Here is a 25,886-nt window from a genome sequence, read left to right as displayed (position 1 = left end):
TCACAATACTTCATTTTCATCCCTACATTCTACCTTCTGAAAGTTGGTGTCCAAAAAGTATACCCTATTTCTAAAAATACCCTGGAGCCCATACAAGCAGAAACGTCAAGGCTGTTGGAGGATCACTCTGATGATGGTCTTCTAGCTGTCTCTAAGGAATGGTTTTCTATAATCATTTTCTGATAAACATTTACACTTCTAATGCTCCATCTGTTCTGAACTAAATAAAAAGCATTTTTAGCCTGACCATTTGATTTATGTGAGCTGGATATGGTAATACTCAGTATTATTATTAATGGGGGGGGTAGCACTTTTTTTTTTTTTTTGAGCGGGAAGGCAGGCAAACCCATTTTACCCAATGGTAAGACAAGCCCATTTTACCAGTAATGACTGGGCCGTGTCCCCCTCTCAGTCCTTTGCCTCGGAAGAAATGCTGTCAAAAAGTATGTCACTTCCATGCAAGTTATTGCTTAGCTGCGACTTTGTCTTCATCAACAGCTGTGCCCTTCTGCAAATGAGTCTCTCTTGTTCCTGCTTTAGCTCAATGTAGGACCGGGAAAAAGTATGGAAGATGGAGGTCACAGGGAAAGCCATCAGTAAAATTCCACTTAGGATGCTGCTGAGAGCTACTACCTGGCCTGGTATGCTTCTAGGCACCATGTCACCATACCCTACTGTCGTCATGGTGATAACAGCCCACCAATAGCAAGCCGGGATGCTTGTGAACTCCTGTGAGTCTGCCATCTCATTCTCAATCAAGTAAAGCAGCGGGGCAAAAAGGGCAATGGCTACACATAGAAAGAGGAGCAGCAGGCCAAACTCACGGGTGCAACGACGGGCAGTGAGGCCCAGGGTCTGCAGTCCCAAGGAGTGTCTAGCCAGACGCATCACATACAGGATCCTCAAGGCACGAAGTATGCGTAGCACAAGGCCCACTTTATCCAGGTATATGTTCCCAGTTCCTGATTTCTTCTGCCCCGCTGAAGTGTTGTCCACGACCAGCGTGATATAGTAGGGCAGAATGGCCACAATGTCTATGAGGTTCAGTGGCTGCCGCAAGAACCCAAACTTACTGGGCGCCTGGATGAAGCGCAAGGCAAATTCCAGAGAGAACCAACCCACGCAGACCGACTCCACAATAAAGATGTTGTAGCACATGGTTGAGCATTCCCCCTGGAAAAGAGATATATTACTTTGTCAGAAACAGATTTCAAATATTACATGTCAATGTAGAGCTGTATTTTGAAGAAAACAGTATACTGCTCAGAATGAGGGTAGATCTAAAGGAATTTATTAAGGAAAGAACATAAATATACTATATTTATATATATATATATATATATATATATATATATATATATATATATACACACATACATACATACATACATACACACAGCGGGTAAAATAAGTATTGAACATGTCACCATTTTTCTATGTAAATATATTTGTAAAGGTGCTATTGACATGAAATTTTTACCACATGTTGGTAACAACCCATGTACTACATATATACAAAGACACTGAAATAAATAAGTTCAGAAATTAGGTTATAAGTACAAACCCAATTCCAAAAAAGTTGGGACACTGTACAATTTGTGAGTAAAAAAGGAATTAACTAATTTACAAATCTCATAAACTTCACAATATAATATAGATAACATATCAAATGTTGAAAGTGAGACATTTTGAAAAGTCATGCCAAATATTGGCTCATTATGGATTTCATGAGAGCTACACATTCCAAAAAAGTTGGGACATGTAGCAATAAGAGGTCAGAAAAGTTAAATGTACAGTCAGGTCCATAAATATTGGGACATCAACACAATTCTAATCTTTTTGGCTCTATACACCACCACAATGGATTTGAAATGAAACAAACAAGATGTGCTTTAACTGCAGATCCTCAGCTTTAATTTGAGGGTATTTGCATCCACATCAGGTGAACGGTGTAGGAATTACAACAGTTTGTATATGTGCCTCCCAATTTTTAAGGGACCAAAAGTTATGGGACAATTGGCTGCTCAGCTGTTCCATGGCTAGGTGTGTGTTATTCCCTCATTATCCCATTTACAAGGAGCAGATAAAAGGTCCAGAGTTCATTTCAAGTGTGCTATTTGCATTTGGAATCTGTTGCAATCAACTCTCAATATGAGATCCAAAGAGCTGTCACTATCAGTGAAGCAAGCCATCATTAGGCTGAAAAAACAAAACAAACCCATCAGAGAGATAGCAAAAACATTAGGTGTGGCCAAATCAACTGTTTAAAAAGAAAGAACGCACCGATGAGCTCAGCAACACCAAAAGACCCGGAAGACCGTGGAAAACAACTGTGGTGGATGACCGAAGAATTCTTTCCCTAGTGAAGAAAACACGCTTCACAACAGTTGGCCAGATCAAGAACACTCTCCAGGAGGTAGGTGTATGTGTGTCAAAGTCAACAATCAAGAGAAGACTTTACCACAAGGGTTCACCACAAGATGTATTCCATTGGTGAGCCTCAAAAACAGGAAGGCCAGATTAGAGTTTGCCAAACAACATCTAAAAAAGCCTTCACAGTTCTGGAACAACATCCTATGGACAGATGAGACCAAGATCAACTTGTACCAGAGTGATGGGAAGAGAAGAGTATGCAGAAGGAAAGGAACTGCTCATGATCCAAAGAATACCACCTCATCAGTGAAGCATGGTGGTGGTAGTGTCATGGCGTGGGCATGTACGGCTGCCCTTGGAACTGGTTCTCTTGTATTTATTGATGATGTGACTGCTGACAAAAGCAGCAGGATGAATTCTGAAGTGTTTCGGGCATTATCTGCTCATATTCAGCCAAATGCTTCAGAACTCATTGGACGGCGCTTCACAGTGCAGATGGACAATGACCTGAAGCATACTGCGAAAGCAACCAAAGAGTTTTTTAAGGGAAAGAAGTGGAATGTTATGCAATGGCCAAGTCAATCACCTGACCTGAATCCGATTGAGCATGCATTTCACTTACTGAAGACAAAACTGAAGGGAAAATGCCCCAAGAACAAGCAGGAACTGAAGACAGTTGCAGTAGAGGCCTGGCAGAGCATCACCAGGAATGAAACCCAGCGTCTGGTGACGTCTATGCCTTCTAGACTTCAGGCTGTAATTGACTGCAAAGGATTTGCAACCAAGTATTAAAAAGTGAAACAAAGATCAAATGACTCCTGTGATTGAGGGGTGGAGGTGCGCCTGGTATCCTTAAAATGCGATTCAGGTCGAATTGTAGTAAATTCAGGCTGTGCTGCCACTCTCAACGAGTCATGGTAACCCAAAGCAGATACTGGAAAAGAGAAATGGACAGAGGGCGCACCAGCCTAGCGCATTATCTTTAAAACAATTTATTGTAATAGACATCTATACACATTATACTCACAAAACGATTATGAAACATGGGCAATAAGCAATGAGGGACCACCAGGGGTCTCCACTGGGCATCCTCAGCTGCCGCAGGCCGTGGAAGGATGTGGACCTCCAAAAAAAATGCTTACGTGTTTTGGGGTGTTCCCCCTTCATCTGAGCTCTATCACAATAAATTGTTTTAAAGATAATGCGCTAGGCTGGTGCGCCCTCTGTCCATTTCTCTTTTCCATTAAAAAGTGAAAGTTTGATTTATGATTGTTAATCTGTCCCATTACTTTTGGTCCCTTAAAAAGTAGGATGCACATATACAAACTGTTGTAATTCCTACACCGTTCACCTGATTTGGATGTAAATACCCTCAAATTAAAGCTGAAAGTCTGCAGTTAAAGCACATCTTGTTTGTTTCATTTCAAATACATTGTGGTGGTGTATAGAGCCAAAAAGATTAGAATTGTGTCGATGTCCCAATATTTATGGACCTGACTGTACATATAAGGAACAGCTGGAGGACCAATTTGCAACTTATTAGGTCAATTGGCAACATGATTGGGTATAACAAAAGCCTCTCAGAGTGGCTGCGGTGAATAATAGTGAAGCAATATCAGAAAGGAGTTTCTCAGAGAAAAATTGCAAAGAGTTTGAAGTTTTCATCATCTACAGTGCATAATATCATCCAAAGATTCTAGAACAATCTCTGTGCGTAAGGGTCAAGGCCGGAAAACCATACTCGATGCCCGTGGTCTTCGGGGGCCCTTAGACGGCACTGCATTACATACAGGAATGCTACTGTAATGGAAATCACAACATGGACGTGCCATTTGCCAGTGCCGGCTAAAACTCTATAGGCCAAAAAAGAAGCCATATCTAAACATGATCCAGAAGCGCAGGCGTTTTTTCTGGGCCAAGGCTCATTTAAAATGGACTGTGGCAAAGTGGAAAACTGTTCTGTGGTCAGACGAATCAAAATTTGAAGTTCTTTTTGAAAAACTGGGACGCCATGTGATCCGGACTAAAGAAGACAAGGACAACCCAAGTTGTTATCAGAGCTCAGTTCAGAAGCCTGCATCTCTGATGGTATGGGGTTGCATGAGTGTGTGTGGCATGGGCAGCTTACACATCTGGAAAGGCACCATCAATGCTGAAAGGTATAGCCAAGTTCTAGAACAACATATGCTCCCATCCAGACGTCGTCTCTTTCAGGGAAGACCTTGAATTTTCCAACATGACAATGCCAGACCACATACTGCATCAATTACAACATCATGGCTGTGTAGAAGAAGGATCCGGGTACTGAAATGGTCAGCCTGCAGTCCAGATCTTTCACCCATAGAAAACATTTGGCGCATCATAAAGAGGAAGATGCGACAAAGAAGACCTAAGACGGTTGAGCAACTAGAAGCCTGTATTCGACAAGAATGGGACAACATTCCTATTCCTAAACTTGATCAACTTGTTTCCTCATTCCCCAGACGTTTGCAGACTGTTATAAAAAGAAGAGAGGATGCCACACAGTGGTAAACATGGCCTTGTCCCAACTTTTTCGAGATGTGTTGATGCCATGAAATTTAAAATCAACTTATTTTTCCCTTAATTATACATTTTCTCAGTTTAAACATTTGATATGTCATCTATGTTGTATTCTGAATAAAATATTGAAATTTGAAGCTTCCACATCATTGCATTCTGTTTTTATTCACAATTTGTACAGCGTCCCAACTTTTTTGGAATGACACAGGGAAAAAGTATTGAACACGCTACTGAAATTTATTTAATACTTCATACAAAATACTTGGTAATGACAGCTTCAAGACCCCTACTGTATGAAGAAACTAGTAACATGCGTTGCTCAGATGTGATTTTTGGCCCATTCTTCCACACAAACAAAAGTCTTCAAATCTTGAAGGTTCAGTGGGCCTCTTCTATGAACTCTGATCTTTAGTTCTTTCCATAGATTTTCTATTGGATTCCAGTCAGGTGATTGGCTGGGCCATTCTAGCAGCTTTATTTTTTTTTGTTAAACCAATTGACAGTTTCCTTGGCTTTGTGTTTAGAATCATTGTCTTGCTGAAATGTCTAACAAAGGATTTTGTACGAAGCATAAAATACATTTCAGTTAACATGTTCAATACTCTTTACCTGTGTCATTCCATTTTATTACACAGAACTTAGTTTCTGAACTTATTTGTTTTGGTTTCCTTGTATATATGGATTGCATGGGTTGTTATCGACATGTGGTAAAATTTTCATGTCAATAGCACCTTTCAGTGCCAGTGGCGGCCCATGCATAGGGGGCGCCGGAGCGCCGCCCCCCTAAAAAAAAAAGAAAAAAAAATAGAAAAAAAAAAAAAATGACAAAAAATAATAAAGTTTTGGAAAAAAAAAAAAAAAAAGGGTTCGCAGGCCTATGCGCTCGGCCTGGTGGATATGGGGGGGGGGGGTGGGGTTTACGACCCAGAAGAGGCGCCGATTGGCTGCCTTCTGGGGGCGTAACCTGGGCGCAGCAAATAGCGCTGAGCCACCCCCACCTTCGTGATATCCTGGCTGTGATTGGTCCAGTCTCCAGCCTGGACCAATCATCATCCAGGACATCGCTGACTCGCAATGGGGGCAGTGCCATTGCGTGCGTCAGTCACGCACCGTCACCGCCCATCTCCTTCCCGCCGCCCGGACCGGAACTGAAGAGTGAAGAGGACGACGTCCACGGCACTGCTCGTCTCGGTTCCCGGAATCCCGCCATCCCGCCGCCGTCAGAAGGTAAGTGATTGAAGCCGGGCCTGTGCCATCCCTATGCCATCACCTGTGCCATCCCTATGCCATCACCTGTGCCATGCCTATGCCATCACCTGTGCCATCACCTGTGCCATGCCTATGCCATCACCTGTGCCATCCCTATGCCATGCCTATGCTATCACCTGTGCCATCACCTGTGCCATGCCTATGCCATCACCTGTGCCATGTCTATGCCATCACCTGTGCCATCACCTGTGCCATGCCTATGCCATCACCTGTGCCATCACCTGTGCCATGCCTATGCCATCACCTGTGCCATCACATGTGCCATGTCTATGCCATCACCTGTGCCATGCCTATGCTATCACCTGTGCCATCACCTGTGACATGCCTATGCCATCACCTGTGCCATGCCTATGCCATCACCTGTGCCATGCCTATGCCATCACCTGTGCCATCACCTGTGCCATGCCTATGCCATCACCTGTGCATGCCTATGCCATCACCTGTGCCATGCCTATGCCATCACCTGTGCCATCACCTGTGCCATGCCTATGCCATCACCTGTGCCATGCCTATACCATCACATGTGCCATGCCTGTACCATGACCTCAAAGTCATGCAATTTTTTTACCGCGTTTTTTGCCGCGAAGCAATACCTATTATATTTTTCTTTTTGCGCCCCCCCAAAAATTTTGAGCACCAGCCGCCACTGTTCAGTGCTGTATTTTGGCATAGGCCAACAAGGCCCAGGCCTAGGGCGGCAATTTGCAGGGGGGCAGCATAAAAGCCGCCCCCCCTCCACGTGAGTCTCTATTGGCCACTGGTTGCTAGAGCCGCCTCTCTCACCCCCCTCTCTCTCTTCCCCTCTATCTCTCACCTCCCTCTCTCTCTCTCATCCCCCCTCTCTCTCTCTCATCCCCCCTCTCTCTCTCATCTCCCCCTCTCATCCCTCTCTCTCTCTCTCTCTCTCATCCCCCCTCTCTTGCACCCCCCCTCTCTCATCCCTCCCTCTCTTTCATCCCCCCACTCTCTCAACCCCCTCTCTCGTCTCCTCTCTCTCTCATCCCCCCCTCTCTCTCTCTCTTTCATCCCCCCCTCTCTCTCTCCCTCCCTCTCATCCCCCCTCTTGTGAGATCTCAGGGGTTCATTCTGAGACTTGTAGTCCTACAATTTTGGAGGGAGTCACATCCGTTAAAAAAGGAGTGGGGCAATTTTACATAGGAGGAGGAGGAGGCAGGGAGCCTAATTTTAGTCTTGCCTAGGGCAGCATAAAACCAAAATACACCACTGGCACCTTTAGAAATATATTTACCTAGAAAAACTGTGACGTGTTCAATACTTGGTTTACCCACTGTATATACAAGTGCATCTAAAAAAAATTGAATATCATCCAAAAGGTAATTTACCTTTTGACATACTAGCTGGAACTGTCACAAGCTCTAACGTTGATACAAGTGGTGATCACAGGACAAATACACAGATATATGCACGGTTAATAAGCCAATTCAAGCGCTGCTAGTGTTATAGACTCATTTATGTTTTATAAAGTGATTCTGTTACACCTACCTCTCATTGTTTTTGTATAGCAGCTGCTAACTTCACCTGACAGGTGTTTACCTATTTATTTTATTTAGTTATTGTAATGCTATTAGTGCTGGGTGAGTGAGGTTTTTTGCGCCATAGGGGATATTACATTTTACCTTGCTCCTATATACACCTTTAGAAATATATTTACCTAGAAAAACTGTGACGTGTTCAATACTTGCTTTACCCACTGTATATACAAGTGCATCTAAAAAAAATTGAATATCATCCAAAAGGTAATTTATTTCAGTAATTCAATTCAAAAAGTGAAACTCCTATATTATAAAGATTCATCACACACACAGTGATATATTTCAAGCCTGTCTTTCTTTTAATTTTTATAATTATGGCTTATAGCTAGTGAAACCCTAAAATTCAGTATCTCAGAAAATTAGAAAAGTTCACATATTGTAGACTCATGGTGCCACACTCTACTCAGCTAATTAACTCAAAACACCTGTAAAGGTTCCTTGAGCCTTTAAATGGTCTCTCAGTCTGGTTCAGTAGGTTACACAATCATAGGGAAGACTGCTGCCTTGACAGTTGTGCAGAAGACAGTCATTGACACCCTCCACAAGGAGGGTAAGTCACAAAAGGTCAAAGGTCTGGCTGTTCACAGAGTGCTGTAACCAAGCATATTAATGGAAAATTTAGTGGAAGGAAAAAAAGTGTGGTAGAAAAAGGTGCACAAGCAACAGGGATAACCCCAGCCTTGAGAGGATTATGAAGCAAAGGCCATTCAAGAATTTGAGGGAGATTCACAAGGACTGGACTACGGCTGGGCTGGTGTCAGTGTTTCAAGAGCCACCACACACAGACGTATCCAGGGCATGGGCTACAACTGTCCCATTCCTTGTGTCATTTCACTCCTGAACCAGAGACCACGTCAGAAGCATCTTACCTGGTCTAAGGAGAAAAAGGACTGGACTGCTACACAGTGGTCCAAAGTCCTCTTTTTAGATTAAAGTAAATTTTCCATTTAATTTGGAAATCGAGTGGAGAGGCACAGTATCCAAGGTGCATGAGGTCCAATGTGAAGCTTCCACAGTCAGTAATGATTTGGGGAGCCATGTCATCTGCTGGTGTTGGTCCACTGTGTTTTATCAACAGAAGAGTTGAAGCCAACATTTCTGTATTAAAAATCCTTTTTTTTTTTATTCGTATGTAATATTCTAATTTTCTGAGATACTGAATTTTGGGTTTTTACTAGCTGTAAGCCATAATCATCACAATTAAAAGAAATAAATGCTTGAAATTTATCACTCTGTGTGTACTGAATCTATACAAAATACGAGTCTCACTTTTTGAATTAAACTACTGAAATAAATTAACTTTTTGTTGATATTCTATTTTTTTGACATGCACATATACAATATATTACCAAAAGTATTGGGACGCCTGCCTTTACACACACATAAATTTTAATGGCATCCCAGTCTTAGTCCGTGGGGTTGAATTAGGGATGAATTAGAGCGGAGACTGCGAGCCAGGCCTTCTCATCCAACATCATTGCCTGACCTCACAAATGCGCTTCTGGAAGAATGGTGAAACATTCCCATAGACACACTCCTAAACCTTGTGGACGGCCTTCCCAGAAGAGTTGAAGCTGTTATAGCTGCAAAGGGTGGGGCCAACTCAATATTGAATCCTACAGACTAAGACTGGGATGCCATTAAAGTTCATGTGCATGTAAAGGCAGGCGTCCCAATACTTTTGACAATATAGTGTATATGAAGCGAAAACAGGATAGATGGGAACTGAGACTTTGGTAGGAAGGACCCAATAATTTTACCATAGTGTATAGATTTATATATATATATATATATATATATATATATATATATATATATATATATATATATATATATATATATTATATCTACACACACACACACACATATATATATATATATATATATATATATATATATATTACACACACACACACATATATATATATATATATATATATATATATATATATATATATTACACACACACACATATATATATATATATATATATATATATATAACACACATAATATAAAATAAAGAAAAGAAGTTTGCAGAAGTTGCAGTTTCTTAATATTAACAAATGTATGAATTATTTCCACAGTTTTTGTGACATTTAAGAATTTTTTGCTCATTTATTTTGCACTTGCACTTTTTTTGCTGTTCCATTGGCACAGCATACATTGCACTTTAGGATCTTTCTACAAAACAATCTTTTACACCAATCTAATTAGCAATTGAAATTTTGGAAGTTTGTGATATAATAGTATTTTTTATACATTTTCATGTGTTGATTACAAGTGTTTGGTCAACTAGAGAGGGATACAAACGTGCGCTGATTATTTTATGTTTCATAATATAAAATAAGCCCTCAATATGAAGCATTAGTTGACCCTGTGGAAGGCAGTCTTGCCCCACTGACTCTGAATAGCACAATGGGTGAAACACATTAAAGGATCAAGTTCAGCATTTATGAATAATGTTCTTGTCACAGTGTGTGAAGAATTAATTAAAACCAAGACCCGTAGCGATAAAGGTCAGGGAACCTAGTCAGCTAGAAATGTGTCATATACTTCTGCATCACATTGTAAATGTGTGATGGCCTTTGCCAAATGGGTAGTGACTCTACCTTATGTACTTCAGTGCTGAGGTTGTCCAATTTAAGATTTCAAAACAAACTGTGACCACGGGTACTAGGACTACCCAGGACTATTTTCAGATATTAGAGCCAAGCAGACTGGCAGGCCTTCAAATTTTTTGAAAATGTTTAAAGAAATGTTTAGTGAAACAAGAATTTTCTCCACAGAGCAAAGCCAGTAGAAAAAAGAGCTGTATTTATTAATGTAATTCATTTTAACAAATATATATTTTGCAGTTAAAGTAGTTGTAAACCCTGTAAAAGCCACAGCAATGAAAAAAATCCCCCTACATAAATTGTACCTGTTTATCTGCCAGCCCTCTCTTCTTTACAGTCTTCTAAAACAGTGGTCCTCAACCCTGGTCCTCGGGCCCACTAACAGGCCAGATTTTAAGTATTACCTTGGGGAGATGCAGAGTAGTATACTGCAATCACTGAGCAGCAAATGAGATCACCTGTGATGTAATTTAGTTATCTTGCAAACCTGGCCTGTTAGTGTGCCCCGAGGACCGGAGTTGTGGCTCATGGTTCTAAAACACTCAGATAAAAGACTATTTTTCAGCTTTAGCCGGCAGGGGGCGAGGATCTAACTTTACCCAATGAACAGGGAGCTGAGTGTAATCTGAGACCTGAGTGGAGGGAAAGGACACACCCCCTCTACACAGTCTCATAGGGAAACATGCACCTGCTGTGTGCTGGGCAAGGGGGGGGGGGGGGGGGTCATCTTAATGCGGTAGTAAACCGCAAAAAAACAAAAACCTAAAACAAAATGGTCCCCTGCAACAGTGGTCCTCAACTCCGGTCCTTGGGGCCCACTAACAGGCCAGGTTTGCAAGATAACTAAACTACTTCACAGGTGATCTCATTTGCTGCTCAGTGATTGCAGTATTCTAGTCTGCATCTCCCCAAGGTAATAGCATAATGTGCTAGTATGCAACGCATACTAGCACACTATAAAAGACTTACCTTAGAACAAAGCTGTCCAGGGGTGTGCTGTCACTGCTGACAGGGCTTCCATCTTCACCCGTTCTCATGGGCTTCAGCTGTTTGAATGGCCGAGCTGTGATGACATCAATGGATGGCATGCACAGTGCACATGCACCAGTGACGTCATCGGCTGCTACTATTATAAATATCTCCTAAAAGGTACACATTTAGGAGATATTTACTGTACCTACAGGTAAGCTTTATTACAGGCTTACCTGTAGGTACAAGTAAACAAGGGGGGCTTTACTACCACTTTACCTACTTAGGGTCTAAGGGTAAAACAAATCTAAATGCCTAAGCACAATTTTGAAACTTTGACATGCGTTAGTAAAACCGTACATATCATCACAACTACTTTGTGCATCCAGATGAATTACATCATATTTTTTTCAGGACAAATTGGGTGCTCTTTTGGTGGTAAATGGTAATAGATATCTCCTAATTTTTTTTTTTTTTTTATTACCAAAGGAAAACTGGCTCAAAATAGTAAAAAAAGATAACATTTACTATGTACTACCATACCCTTCCACCAAAGAACAACCCAAATTAAATTCTGCTTCTGACGATCACAGTGATACCACATATGTGTATATTAGTTGTTGTATGTACCTGTAGTACAGCCAAAAAACAATAGTGCCCATTTTGCTGTTTTTTAATCCTTCCTAAAACACACCGATACTTATTGACACTGATACTACATAAAAAAATCCTGGCAAACAAAAAATAATAATACTGACCTTGACCTTTGACCCAAACACTAACCCTAGCACTGACCTAGATCAAACCTTGATCTAGGTTTTTATTTTATTATTTATTATATTTTTATTTTTTTTCTGAAAAGAGAGAGAGAGAGAGAAAGAGATATGATTCATCTCTCTCCTTCATTCACAGAGCAAAAACAAATCAGGGGCGGACGACTGATCCCTGTGCATAGGCGTGTGCAGGGGGTGTGCCTGGACACACCCTAACCCCTGTGTGCGGTGCCAATTCCCCAGGCTTTTTCCCAGGCTTCCCCCCAAATTGTGCCCCCCACAATGCTGCTGGCTACCCCCTCCCCCCCTGATGTTTCAGAATGGAGATTGGGGGAAGGGTCTAATAAATGTCATTCACCGGCCCCTTTCTTTTCTAAATGAACACACTCACTCACTGTGTTCATTCATAAATGAAACATAGTAAACAGCCGCTCAGTACAGAACACTTCCCATTCATTCAATGTCCTGTGCAGCTGAGGTTGCAGAGAAAGGCCTGTGTGTTTGAGCTTTGGGGTGCACACCGTAATGCAATAGGCTGTGCACACCTTTGTCCCTGTGATAGTGAAGAAATGTAAGGAGTACGGCACCTCCCCCTGGTAAACTTATGTTATGTTGGGTAGAGCTGCCTTCAATTTAAATAGGGATACTTAAATGGTAATATAGGTAGTGATGAGGCGCTACTACTGAATATTATAAGTGTGGATAAGATATACAGGATAAACTTATTCGCAATGTTGTTAAAATATAAACATTTCCTGCAATTATTTATGTGGTAAGGTGGCTCCAATTGTCGTGTAAGAGCCCATTCACACTAAGGCGATTTGTCAGCCTGACAAGTCGCGGTCCCTCGCGGTCCATTGACTGCTACAGGACCCGTTCTAATAGGAGCGACACAAGTCGCTCCGACTTAGAAAAAGGGTCCTGTACTACTTTGGGGCGACCTCGGAGCGACTTGCATAGACATTAATTATATGAACTCCGTGCAAGTCGCGCTGAAGTCGTGGTGCACGGGACTTCACAAGTCGCCCCCGAAGTAGTACAGAGTCGTGCCGCGGTAGTGTGAATGCGGGCTTAGGGTGACTGTGTCCGTTCACTTTATCCAGAAATAAATCAACATAGGTAACAGTCAAAGATAAATACGTGGTGGTAACTGCACACTCAGATAGTGCCAAAATAAATAAACAATGCTAGATAGGTGATAAAGTGCTGGTGCAGGACCGTGCTGTTGGTCCTAAAATCTTGCCAGGTCCAGATTTGTGCTGTGATTAGTATTAAAAGTACCAAAGAATAAAGTAGAAAGTGTCATGCACATATGTATCTCTAGGGTACACACAAATGTTATATAGTGCAATTAAAAGAATCAATAGTGTATACACAATTCGTGCTCAGTGCCGTAATAACAAGCTTGAAACAGCGAGGGATGATCCCCCTAATTATTAAACCAACAGTAGAAACAATAATAAGTGTCCATAAATGTGATGCCAATTCCTGCGAATTTCTTTCTTCCTTTAGTGCTGTGCAAAAATGCAACAAAAACTTCTGATCCTCCATCTAGTAGGTAGTGGCCACTTACCAGAGGCACTCAGGCCTGTGGGACCTAAAGTGCCTGTAGTGCTGCTCTTGTGTCCTGGGAACCACTTCCTCTTAGGGGGTTTGGTCAGGGTCACGTCTATCCACGTTATATATTTTAACAACATTGCAAATAGTTTATCCTGCATATCTGATCTATGTGATAGCCAATCACAGTGATCAGGGGACCTAGAAATGAGAGTTCTGGCCTCCGATTGTTAGACCCCCAGTCTCTGTGCTGGAGCCGCATGGCACGCTCCCAGCATAAAGAGAGATACGCAAATATGCGGCCCCCAAGGAAAAAAAGCCCAGCCCAGTGGACCCTTAGCTTGTAAAACAACCCATTCAGTTTAAAATAGAAATGAAAGGCAAGATGAATGTGTTCTAAATAAAGGGGGGGGGGGGGGTTCAGCAGGAGGCACAGAATCAGCTATACATTGATCTTCCCAATGAAGAGCTTGGATAGTCAGCACATGTCTGACGAATAGAGGACGGACACTGGATGTGCTATCATGCCTAGTGTGGTTTAGTTTAAAATAGGAAAGCAGAGGGACTGTCAGGATCCCCAGGTATTTCACACAAAGGAATCAATGCAAAGAGAACAGGATACTTTCTCATAGAAGTACATGGTACAGCAGGCACATATCAGGAATATGAAATGTTGGGGTAACAAACACTTTAAATTGTTTTCTTGTAGAGGTTGGTCCAGAATGTACATTTATTTGAATCTACAGTTATTAATGAAGGGCAGAAAGCAACATTTATTTAGAATTTTAGTCTCATTCTCATAGCTCAGTCTTTACAAATTTAGCATGTGAAGACTGAACAATGAAGAAAGGGGAACGAGGAGGCAAATCCTCAGCCTGGGATGATGACTTGACAACGACGTTGGGGACTGATGTGCACTCCCATTCCAGGTAACTGTACACTGGTATAATATTGACTTTCATGGCTTTGTTATTTCAATTAATTAAAGACAGATGGCTGTAGTTTTATGTACAGGCAATAAATGATGCTTTTTCTTTGTACTCTGTACAGTGTGATTAATTGTCATTGCCTGGTTGAGCCAGAGAGGAATGGGAACATCCGCTGAGCTACAGCCATTATCCACAGCTTAGATCTGCCAATAACCCTAATCAAGCGTTGGCATCAAACGTGGTCATGCAATATAGTTTGTGGGGAGTTATTACCCAAGACTGAACAAAATATTTGAAATTAATTTGGTGTGTTTGGAAAATACAGCAATTTCAAACATAACTGATCTGAGACAACTCATCCACACTAGTGGGAGCAGTAAAAAAGCAATGTACAAAAGCCCAGTAATCCAACCTAATGAGATCTGGAGCTTCATTCCTACAGTTTTTTTTTATCTCTTTTTGCTGGTGAGGATGGCATGCTGGAGTTGTGGTCTACTCCCACAGTAGTGTTGTGTGAATGGTTCAGTCTGAGCATGAGTTTGGGCCAAACATTGACTGTTCGCCCCATTTGGGGAACCCCCAAATTTGCAGGGTGTTCGCGCAGCCGAACGTCCTGCAACGCACTGCACGCTGCACAGTGCATTCTGCGCACTGATTGGGCAAAGCTTTGCCCAATAAGGGCGCAGTAAAAGCTGGTTGTTAAGGAGAGGGGTTGGGAAGCTGGCCACAGCGTCCTTAACAACCAATGAGTCATCAGCTGTCTTCCCCGGGCTTCCCTGCTAACAGCTAATGAAAAAAAAATAGTTAAAAAAAGACGGCGTGGGGTCCCCCCAGTCCATACCAGCCCCCTGCCCCAAAGCACCCCCCCCATGTTGAGGGCATGTTATTTGGTATGGTTCAGGAGGGGGGCGCTCACTCCTCCCACCATTCCTGACCTGCCAAGTTGAGGGTCTGGTATGGATTTTAGGGGGGGGATCCCACGCGTTCTTTTATTTTGGCGTGAGGTTCCCCTTAAAATCAGACCTTCAAAATGGGCATTTTTTGATTTTTCCCATAGAAAAAAATGCCCATGTTCGGCTCCCATAGACTTCAATGGGGTTCGTCTGTAAAACTCTTCCCCTGTTCGAGTTCTGCTGCAAACTGAATAGGGGGATGTTCGGCCCAACTCTATTCCACAGTATAAAACAAAGCCATGGTTCAATTTATTACTGTCATCATCTGTATAGAGTAGCAGGGCCTGATGCAAATGGTTCAGTGTTTCATGGAATGCATTGTGGAACATGTCAGCCCTATAATTGACTAACATAATATAAACCTTAAAAACAACCAGTCAGCAAAAATGGAAAGTAACATCCTATGGGCTACTGCACTCTGGGAAGGGAGGGGGGTAGCGATCATACTGGTTTTCCATGAGCTAACCCAGCAGCATTGCTTGTTGGCAGCATTTACACTCCACCTCCCCTTGTAGCCTAAACAGGAACTAATCAAATAGCACAAGTTTCTTAGCACCTGCCATGTCATTTCTATAGAACAATTTCTGGGTATCAGTAATGTAGAAGCAAGATATTCAGCCATGGCTAATATGTAACTGTTTTTTTTTTTTTAAGTTAGCACTAAAAGAAAATCAAAATATTTTTTAAATGTAATTTATACCAAGGAAATGCATAGGCTGCTATTATTGAACTGGTATTTTGAAAATGCCAAGCAGGCCCAGATCTAGGGGGGTGCTGGGGTGGCTCCCCAGGTCTCTAAGTGTGCATCCACTGATCCACTCTGATAGGGACAATTGATTTAAGGGGAACTCTGATGGGGACAATTGATTATAGGGGGCACTCTGATGGGGACAATTGATGTAAGGGGGCTCTCTGATGGGGACAATTGATGTAAGGGGGCACTCTGATGGGGACAGTTGTTGTTAATGGGCACTCTGATGGGGATAATTGATGTAAGAGAGGCTTTGATGGGGGTAGTTAATGGAAGGAGGTACTCTGATGCAGACAGTTGATGCAATGGGGCACTCTATTGGGGATTCCTGATATAAGGAGTCACTCTGATGGAGACACCTGATGCAAGCAGGCACTCTGATGGGGACAATTCATGTAAGAGGACACTCTGATGGGCACAATTGATGTAAGAAAGGCTTTGATGGGGGCAGTTCATGTAAGGAGGTACTCTGATGCAGACAGTTGATGCAAGGGGGCACTCTGTTGGGAACACTGGATGTAAGGAGTCACTCTGATGGAGACACCTGATGCAAGCGGGTACTCTGATAGGGACATTTAATGTAACGAGGGTCTCTGATGAGGACTCTTATGTAAGGGGGGACTCTGATAGGGACACTTGATACAAGGAGTTGAGGAAAGTGGAAAGATAGCCCTGGACCCAAAGGGTTATACTACTGGCATTGTTCTCTTAATGTAATGACGTTGGTGTAAATGATCTGGTTCCTTGGCAGGCAGTTTCTACACCTCGGAGGATCTCCACAGTCTCCTTGGCTTGTAGTGTAATGTAACGAGAATTGAAATTGAAGCGCCACACCACTGCTAATACAACTTTATTCCATTAAAGGTCAGGGGTACAGTCTAAAAAAGTAGCCTATGCGTTTCAGGGGTCCAAGCAAACTGCTGCTGATAAGGCCTGTGCTTGTATTTTACACTGGAGAAAATACTATTGAAGGTCCAGTTCACTTCTAGCTCGTTCACATTGTTGCCAGTCAAGCCCCAACAAAATGCGTTGGCTACTTTTTTAAATTGTACCCTTTACTTTTAATGGAATTAAGTTGTATCTGGACCTCTTAGCAGTGGTGTGGCGCTTCAATTTAAATTCTTGTTACACTTGATATAAGGTTCTGTTTAATCATCCTAATCTAATGACAGCCTGATACAGATTAGCATTCCCTGTTTATTCCTGCACCACCTCTGCACTACCTGTCAGATGTTATTTCCAGGTTGTCACTAGTAGTAGAGAACAACGCTGACTGAACAAGGAATATTTGCTCCCTGCATTATTCCCTGTGACTTTTTAAAATGCACCCCCAGATCAGATAGGCTAGATCCGGCCCTGATGCTAAGATATGTATGCATTTCCAGCTACTTATATCTTTTGGGTCTACTAATTATTTTATTGGTTTATACAGAAGGGATCGTCTACTTGTGATTTTTTTTTAAACTGTATGTTTGGCTTAGATGGCTCAGGGTGGTGGCAGGTTTACTTTTGAGACAACCCCATGACTTTAGTTTCACCTTCAGTACTTTATGTAGTCACGCAAAATGATCACAATTTCTGTGTCCCTCTTTGTGTAAAGCCTCGTACACACGCAACGATTGTTGGCCGTGAATTTTCGGCCAACGTCCGATCGGCCGATTGTCGGCTTGTTAGGATGATGCTTCCGACAACCGACTGCGACTTTTCGGCCGAAAAAAATCTGGTGTGCATGCTATAAAATTTTTGTTGGCCGTCAACAGAACGGCCGATTTTCCATCAGTCAGTACAGATTTCGGCAGACAAAAATCAGATGAGCAAGACTGGGCATGCTCAGAGAAGAAAAAACACACGGAAAGTAAACCAGCACATGACATCACTTCTGAAGTTGGTTGTTGTTGGCCGAGAAAATTAGTGTGCAGTCTAGAGCACATTTCAACCAACACAACAACACTGGACAAAAGACGGCCGATCGGTCGGCCAACAATCGTTGCTTGTGTACGAGGCTTTAGTGACTACTTTAAAACATTTGCTAATTTCTTGCAAATGTAGCATTTGTTAAACTCTGACCAGATATTACTGAGGATGGATTAGGTTTTTAGTAATCCAACTGAAATCTTGGAAAGTGAAGCAGGATTGCACCCAATTTCTTTCAAGCAGTGATTTTTAATGAAATTGTTGAATTACGACCAAACACAGAGTTCTTACTTTTTCCTCTTCTTCCCTCAACTCGGGCATGGTGCTGATGGAGAGGTTCACTGCTGTGATTGTCACAAATAAGACTGACAAGCAAGCAAAGATTTTCCCCGGAAGTCCAGACTGTGGTTTCTCCACCATGTCCCTGAGATGACGCATGCACGTGTCTAACCGGCTCTCATCCTCTGGCTCAGAAACATTTTCACTCTCGATTAGCTCATCCTCCTGGAGGTTGAGCTCAGCAAACTCTTCCATCTTTTGAATATACCGTCTTTTGCAGCACCATTCCAAGCTGTTCTCCTCAATCCCCCAATAGAGAAGCTCCTCCTGGAAAGAAAGTGCGCACATTTCACGCAAGAGCCGCAGTTTTCCTACACGCAGAAATGTCAAAATAGTCCTGAAGGCTCCAGGATTCCGATCAAAGAAAAACTCATTGCAAGTAACGTCATAATCATCACATATGCTCAAAATCTCATCAAAGTTGTTGCACAACTTTAGCTGTCCCAGCCGCGTCAATGGGAACTCCTCCAGAGTGGTCCATGGAAGCAGGTACCTAATGCCACCGACATTAATAATGGCATGGTGCTTGCGGTCCTCCGGGTGTATGCTATTAAAGATGTCCTCCCCTGGCTGTATAAGCTTAGCCCTTTTGTAAAATATCCCTTTCAAGGATTCAGTCTCGGTAAAGAAGTTTTGGTTGAATGAAGCGTCAGAGGCGCAACTCAGCGCACTGTAGTCATAGTCCGAATTTTCCCCTCCAAGAAGAGTCATAATGCCGAGAATCACATCCTGTGGAGATTATTGAAAAATTCTGAAAAAGAAAAAAGAAATGATAATGTTACGCTAGATATTTATTTTTACAAAGCCAACATACTCAGCAGTGCTTTACAGAAAGTAAAGGCATCCACACTATTCCCAGCCCCCTGAGGATTCTAGATTTTCAATCCTTGCCTCAGAGGAGTTAACATGTTGGACAGAAGCCAGATATTTTGACAATGTGTTTCTGGATTATAAGAAAACCCACTCAGATATTGGTAGAACATATAAACTGACTTGCACATAAAAAACTCTAGGACCACAACTCTCTAAGAAAATTGCTAACCACATTATTACCTTACTGTATTATACATACATTATGTAGTCCTAACCGGCACAAGGGCCGCTGATTTGTTATCCAGCAACAGACAGGCAAACAGCAACTTTCACTCCTCTGGCTCAGAAACAGTCAAGGATAGGGTTTCTCAACCAGGGATCCTCCTGAGGTTGCTAAGGGTTCCTTGAGAAATGGGCAATTTCTGCCTCTCAGATAAGTTCCCAATGACACTATTGTTCCCTTTAGCTATCTGTAAGGGGGTAATTATTCCCAATGATGAGAAGAGTAAGGAGCATTCTTCCCACTGACTGTCACACTAATGTCATGAGTTGTAGAATTTTAATTTCTAGCAGGGGTTCCCCGAGACCAGAAATGTATTTCAAGGGTTCCTCTGTGTTGAAAAGGTTGAGAAAGGCTGGTCTAGGGGTTGCCTTTTTAAAAGTTTTTTGCAGGTTAACTTAGATGGGGTTAAGGGAGCTGTGGGATACTGCAGACCACTAAACAGGAATGTAAGGACACTCTTCCCTTTGCAGCAGTCCTTCAAGCAATAGGACATAAAGTGTGCAGCACTGGTACACTATCAGCAAAGTCCCAGGCCAAGCAAGCCTTAAACTCAATGTAGCAGGTGTAAGAAACAGCAACAGCCACTAAGATTCTTCCTGCCTTAGGTCTGTACTCATGGTATTCTCAGGACTTGGATGTCTACCTCGGACTCAGACTGGCAGACTTCTATGTAGACTTCCTAGATCAGATTCTTTGCGGCACCCCTCTTTTGGCTCCCAAAGGACTTGTAGCTGGATAGCCCACCCCCCCCCCCTTCCCCCACTAGCTAAGCACAGCCAGGACGTAGATGAGACAGGCAAAACTTTCAGTAGGCTGGGAACCTCTCCTCTTTGTAAAAGAACACTGCTCCCTGGGGCTCTAAAGCATTTATTCACTCCCCACATCCACCATCTGGGCACACCTCCCCAGGGATTGGCTGGAACTGCATAAATATTCAGGCGGCTTATTTGACTCTCCCACCATCTAGGTTCTGGAAATCTTCAGTAAACAGGGGAAAGCAACCAAACTTGCAGCCTGCAGAGCCCAGAGCAGCCAAAATCAATCACATGCTGCTCTGCTGATTACAAGAGAGCCCCAAAACTAAATTTGCCTAACCAAAACCTAGCAGAAAAATATCCCTCTGTTTTCTAGTGTTGTTTATTTTGGTGTGCGCTGTCTGTACATATATAGTGCAGTGTACCCTCCAGGCTAACTCCCAGTATCTGTAGGATACCAAGAATTGAACCTGGTGTAGAGAAGGTGCAACTCTACCAGGAGTGCATAGAAGTTTTATCAGGGCTGCCCAAGAAGCAGTGGGGAGGATAGCAGCAGCAGCAGCAATTGGGATCATCAGCACAGGAGGAAAGAAAACACAGGGGTAAGTCTGCTATACTGTGCAAGTTTGCATAGCGTTATGGAAAGAGCGACTGTCGTTATTCCCTCATGATTAGGCTCCAAAAGAGCAGAGTGAAATGCGTTGGGGGCGTGCCTTGGCTGGAGTCCAGGCTGGGGTTGCCATTCATCTCACTTCATGCACATGGGTCCACTTCATGATGTGCGGCTTATGGATCTTTTGTCGTTATTGTCCCTCATTGTAAGAGGCCAGCTTGTGAGTCAACATACCAGCACCACCTATAATTAGAAATTTACACTGAATTGCCAAAAGTATTGGGACACCTGCCTTTACACGCACATGAACTTTGATGGCATCCCAGTCTTAGACCGTAGGGTTCAATATTGAGCTGGCCCACTCACTGCAGCGATACCAGCTTCAAATCTCCCTGGGAAGGCTGTCCACAAGGTTTAGGAGTGTGTCTATGGGAATGTTTGACCATTTTTCCAGAAGCGCATTTGTGAGGTCAGGCACTGATGTTGGAGAGAAGGCCTGGCTCGCAGTCTCTGCTCTAATTCATTCCAAAGGTGTTCTATCGGGTTGAGGTCAGGACTTTGTGCAGGTCAGTCATGTTCCTCCACCCCAAACTCGCTCATTCGTGTCTTTATGGACCTTGCTTTGTGCATTGGTCCAAATAATTTGATGGGGGGGGGGGGGGGATTATGGTATTGGGTTGTTTTTCAGGGGTTGGACTTGGTCCCTTAGTTCCAGTGAAGGGAACTCATAAGGCGTCAGCATACCAAGACATTTTGGACAAATTTCATGCTCCCAACTTTGTGGGAACAGTTTGGGGATGACCCCATCCTGTTCCAACATGACTGCGCAACATCAGCGCCTGACCTCAAAAATGCACTTCTGGAAGAATGGTCAAACCTTCCCATAGACACTCCTAAACCTTGTGGACAGTCTTCCCAGAAGAGTTGAAGCTTTTATAGCTGCAAAGGGTGGGCCAACTCAATATTGAACCCTATGGACTAAAACTGGGATGCCAGTCCATAGGGTTCAATATTGAGTGCGTGTAAAAGCAGGTGTCTCAATACTTTTGGTAATATAGTGTATATTTTATTATTTTGCCCCTTTAGGAAGTTGTAATATCATATAACCTCTGTCTATAGCTGGAGACATTTCTTGTTATCAATGACATAAAAGAAAGCAACACAAACACTGCAGCACCAGGTCAGTGACAAGGATACTGACTGTGTATTGACCAAAACAGTGACGCAAAAGAGATGGAGATAGCTGCAAGTCATAAAAGTAAATTATTGCCGAACAGGAGATGTAAAAGCCTTGTTAATAAAGCACTCTAATTATACAGATAAAAGGAAATACTCAGAGTGAGCACAAAGTATTACAGAGTTCTTTACTGTCCAGATGAATCTGTTTATTATACCTACAAGTAAGCCAAGAAATTTTGGGCGATAGCCACAAAACCAAAGACATTATGGGTAGGCCGCATCCATCAGCAGAGGAACATACTGCCTGTAATAAAGTACAGATTATGCTCTTTATCAAATTGTTACCTACATCATTGATCCAAACCCCCAATGGGCCCTGTTTTTGAGGGGGGCTAGGGCTTTAAATTGGTTACCAGCTTGGTAGTCCAATGTAGTATCTTAATTTGGCCTGTATATAGCCATTTATGTTCAGCACAGTGGCTAAGTGGTTTGCACTTCCGCCTAGCACCACTTGGGTGGTTCATTCAAATCCAAACAACGGCACTACCTGCATTGAGTTTGAATGTTCTCCCTGTGCCTGCGTAGGTTTCCTCTGGGTACTCCAGTTTCCTCCCATACTCCAAAGACATGCTGATAGATTTATTATCTCCTGTCTAAATTGGCCCCAATAAATGTCAGTTAGGGACCTTAGATTGTTAGCAGGGACTGATGTGAACGTATAATATATTTGTCCACGAGAACGTTGCCTCTCCAGGGACTCGCACTCCTGATTGGATTTTGGCCATTGGCTTCTGCTGCTCTAAATCACAGCCAGTGAGCCAATCAGGAGATTTGGGGGGGGGGGGGGGGCGAGCCACAGCTCGGCATATGAATATACAGACAGAGATGTGGGTCAGGAGTGCGCCTGTTCGGGGATGGCCCCTTCCTGTTCCAACATGACTGCGTACCATTGCAAAAAGCAAGGTCCATAAAGACATGGATGAGCGAGTTTGGGGTTTAAGAACTTGACTGGCCTGCACAGAGTCCTGACCTCAACCCGATAGAACACCTTTGGGATGAATTAGAGCGGAGACTGCAAGCCAGACCTACTATCCAACATCCATGCCTGATCTCACAAATGCACTTTTAGAAGAATGGTCAAACATTCCCATAGACACACTCCTAAACCTTGTGGACAGCCTTCCCAGAAGAGTTGAAGCTGTTATAGCTGCAAAGGGTGGGCCAACTCAATATTGAACCCTACGGTCTAAGACTGGGATGCCATTAACTACTAACAAAAAAAGAAAAAAGTGGAAAGCCACAAGCACAATAGCAGTACCACGGACACAGAATTAGGAAATTGTGTAAATAGAGGTGTCCTGGTAAACCCCTTTACTCACAACGGTGCAAATTGTACAGCGCAAATGAGTGATACTCTTAATGGTAAAAGGCATATAGAAAAAACAGGGACAACCAGAACCAAAGAGGGGGAAGGCCCTTAACCCCTTAATGCTGACATAATGCGAATTTGCGTCCTCGGCTTCAAGGGGTTGTACTGGGGTGATGCCCGCAGCTGCAAGCATCACCCTGGTACCATTTTTTAGAGCAGACGGTCGGCTTTCTTGTGATAACAACCGGTGTGGATCGCTTCCAGTTACTGCAGCCTTAAAGGTGCCAGATTTGTTAAAAAATTACAGTATTCAAAACAGCCAAACTTGGAGTTTTGAATGCTTTTCAGTGCCGAGGAGGGGTTTGGGGTCTTTTAGACCCCCCAGATGCCTCCACAAGGAGTACCTGGGAAAAAAAAAAAACATTTTTTACATGTCCGAAAATATCGGCCAATACCGATATCCAATGACCAAAATATCGGTATCGGCATTAAAAAAATTATATCTGTCGATCACTAGTTTGAAGACCCCTGCTCTAGGTACTCTGCTAAAAAAAAAAAAAAATATATATATATATATATATATATATATATATATATATAATGTTTGGGGGTTCTACGTATTTTTCTAGCAAAAAATACAGATTTTACCTTGTAAGCAACAAGTGTCAGAAAAAGGCTTAAAGTTAATGTGCATGTAAAGGCAGGCGTCCCAATACTTTTGGTAATATAGTGTATATAGCTTTCTTATAGTGAAGCAAAACAGACACTTTCTCTTTAGATATCATCAACTTTCTCTAATGCATCCTTTTAGGTTCATTGCTTTCTCCTGTTAGATAACTGTTCTTATAATACCATGTTTGACTGATCAGCTGGGGGTATTGCAGACTTGTGAGAGATAATCTCCAGTATCTACGCTGTGTCCGGAATTGCATGTTATGCAGATCTCTACTTTACCACCTAGGATGTCAGCAGACTCAGACCCCACTGTCAGTGCTCCATTGTAAGAATGTAATGTTTAATGAGGCTACATATAGCCGATTCAGCCAAAACTCCCATTATTCTAATCTGAAGTCTCGTGCAGCGGGGGAAAGGACGCTGCACTGCACAGCGAGCAAATTGGCTCCTGACTGTGAAGAGATGCAGGATTTGGGATTAAAGATCTTCACATCGGTTAATTTAAAGCTTTCATCTATTCCTGAAATCATTGGCTCCTTACACAAAGTATTTGCAAATAGTGGAGCATTACAATGGAAAACGATTATAAGCGTATCTATGTCTACATTGCCGCAGGTGGCTATTATTCAATGTGAAGGCATTTCGCTCCTTCAGTTTAGCCACCAACTGAATGCCAGTCAGGAAAAGTTATATCAGATGTTTGCACAAGTATTTTTTTTAAATTTGAAAAAAAATAATCTATAAAAATATTTACTTCTCTTCTACGATTTGACTTTTCAGCCAATAGTTACCCTTTTTCTTTGTATCTCACCCTAAGCATGGAACACAGGTTATAGCACCTACCAATAGGTAGTATTGAGTATGTGAGCCATTCACTTAATTTCCTGCTTTTACCACTCGCCTACTGGGCACTTTCACCCCCTTCCTGCCCAGGACACTTTTCAGCTTTCAGGGCTGTCACACTTTGAATGACAATTGCGCAGTCATGCAACACTGTACCCATATGACATTTTTATCATTTTTTTCACACAAATAGAGTTTCGTTTGGTGGTATTTAGACACCACTTGGTTTTTTATTTTTTTGCTAAATAAACTAAGACAATTTTGAAAAAACTGATGAGGAAGCACTGGTGAGGCTGCACTGATAGGTGGCACTGATGGGCACTTATAGGCGGGACTGATAGGTGGCACTGCTGAGCACTGGTATAAGGCACTGATAGGTGACACTGATTAGGAGGGACTGATGGGCACCGATTGGCAGCACTGGTGGGCACTGATTGGCAGCACTGGTGAGCACTGATTGGCACCACTGGTGGGCACTGATTGACACCACTGGTGGGCACTGATTGGCAGCACTGGTGGGCACTGATTGGCAGCACTTGTGGGCACTGATTGACAGCACTGGTGGGTACTGTTGGGACTGCACTGATAATCAGTCCCCCGATTATCCGTGTAGATGTCCTTTTTAGAGAAGCTGCTTATCGGCTCTCTTCATACTGTCAGCATTAGAAAAAGAGTGCCGATAACTGGCTTCTGTTGATATCCATAATCAGCTGTGATTGCCACGTAATCAGCTGTGTCCAAAGAGCTGCTGATTGGCTTCTTACCTTAATATGTGATCAACGGTGTCCTCCGATGCAGCGGGCGTGATCATATTCGGC

At 42.7% G+C, this 25,886-nt stretch overlaps 1 protein-coding gene across 1 annotated transcript; it reads right to left on the bottom strand.

The window, feature by feature from the left end:
* Positions 1-330: 330 nt before the first annotated feature.
* On the bottom strand, positions 331-19,275 carry KCNG1 (potassium voltage-gated channel modifier subfamily G member 1). Its single transcript, XM_082272199.1, has 2 exons — positions 18,491-19,275; positions 331-1,173 (listed from the first exon to the last, which is right to left on the bottom strand). Exons 1-2 carry the CDS (start codon positions 19,247-19,249, stop codon positions 409-411), a joined length of 1,524 nt encoding a protein of 507 aa, XP_082128325.1. The 5' UTR covers positions 19,250-19,275; the 3' UTR covers positions 331-408.
* Positions 19,276-25,886: the final 6,611 nt, after the last annotated feature.

The sequence above is a fragment of the Pelophylax lessonae genome (genome assembly GCF_965119305.1).
Source record: "Pelophylax lessonae genome assembly, chromosome: 11".
NCBI lineage: Eukaryota > Metazoa > Chordata > Amphibia > Anura > Ranidae > Pelophylax > Pelophylax lessonae.
Note: the sequence above shows the minus strand (reverse complement) of the source record. Positions and strands in the feature narration are given on the sequence as shown.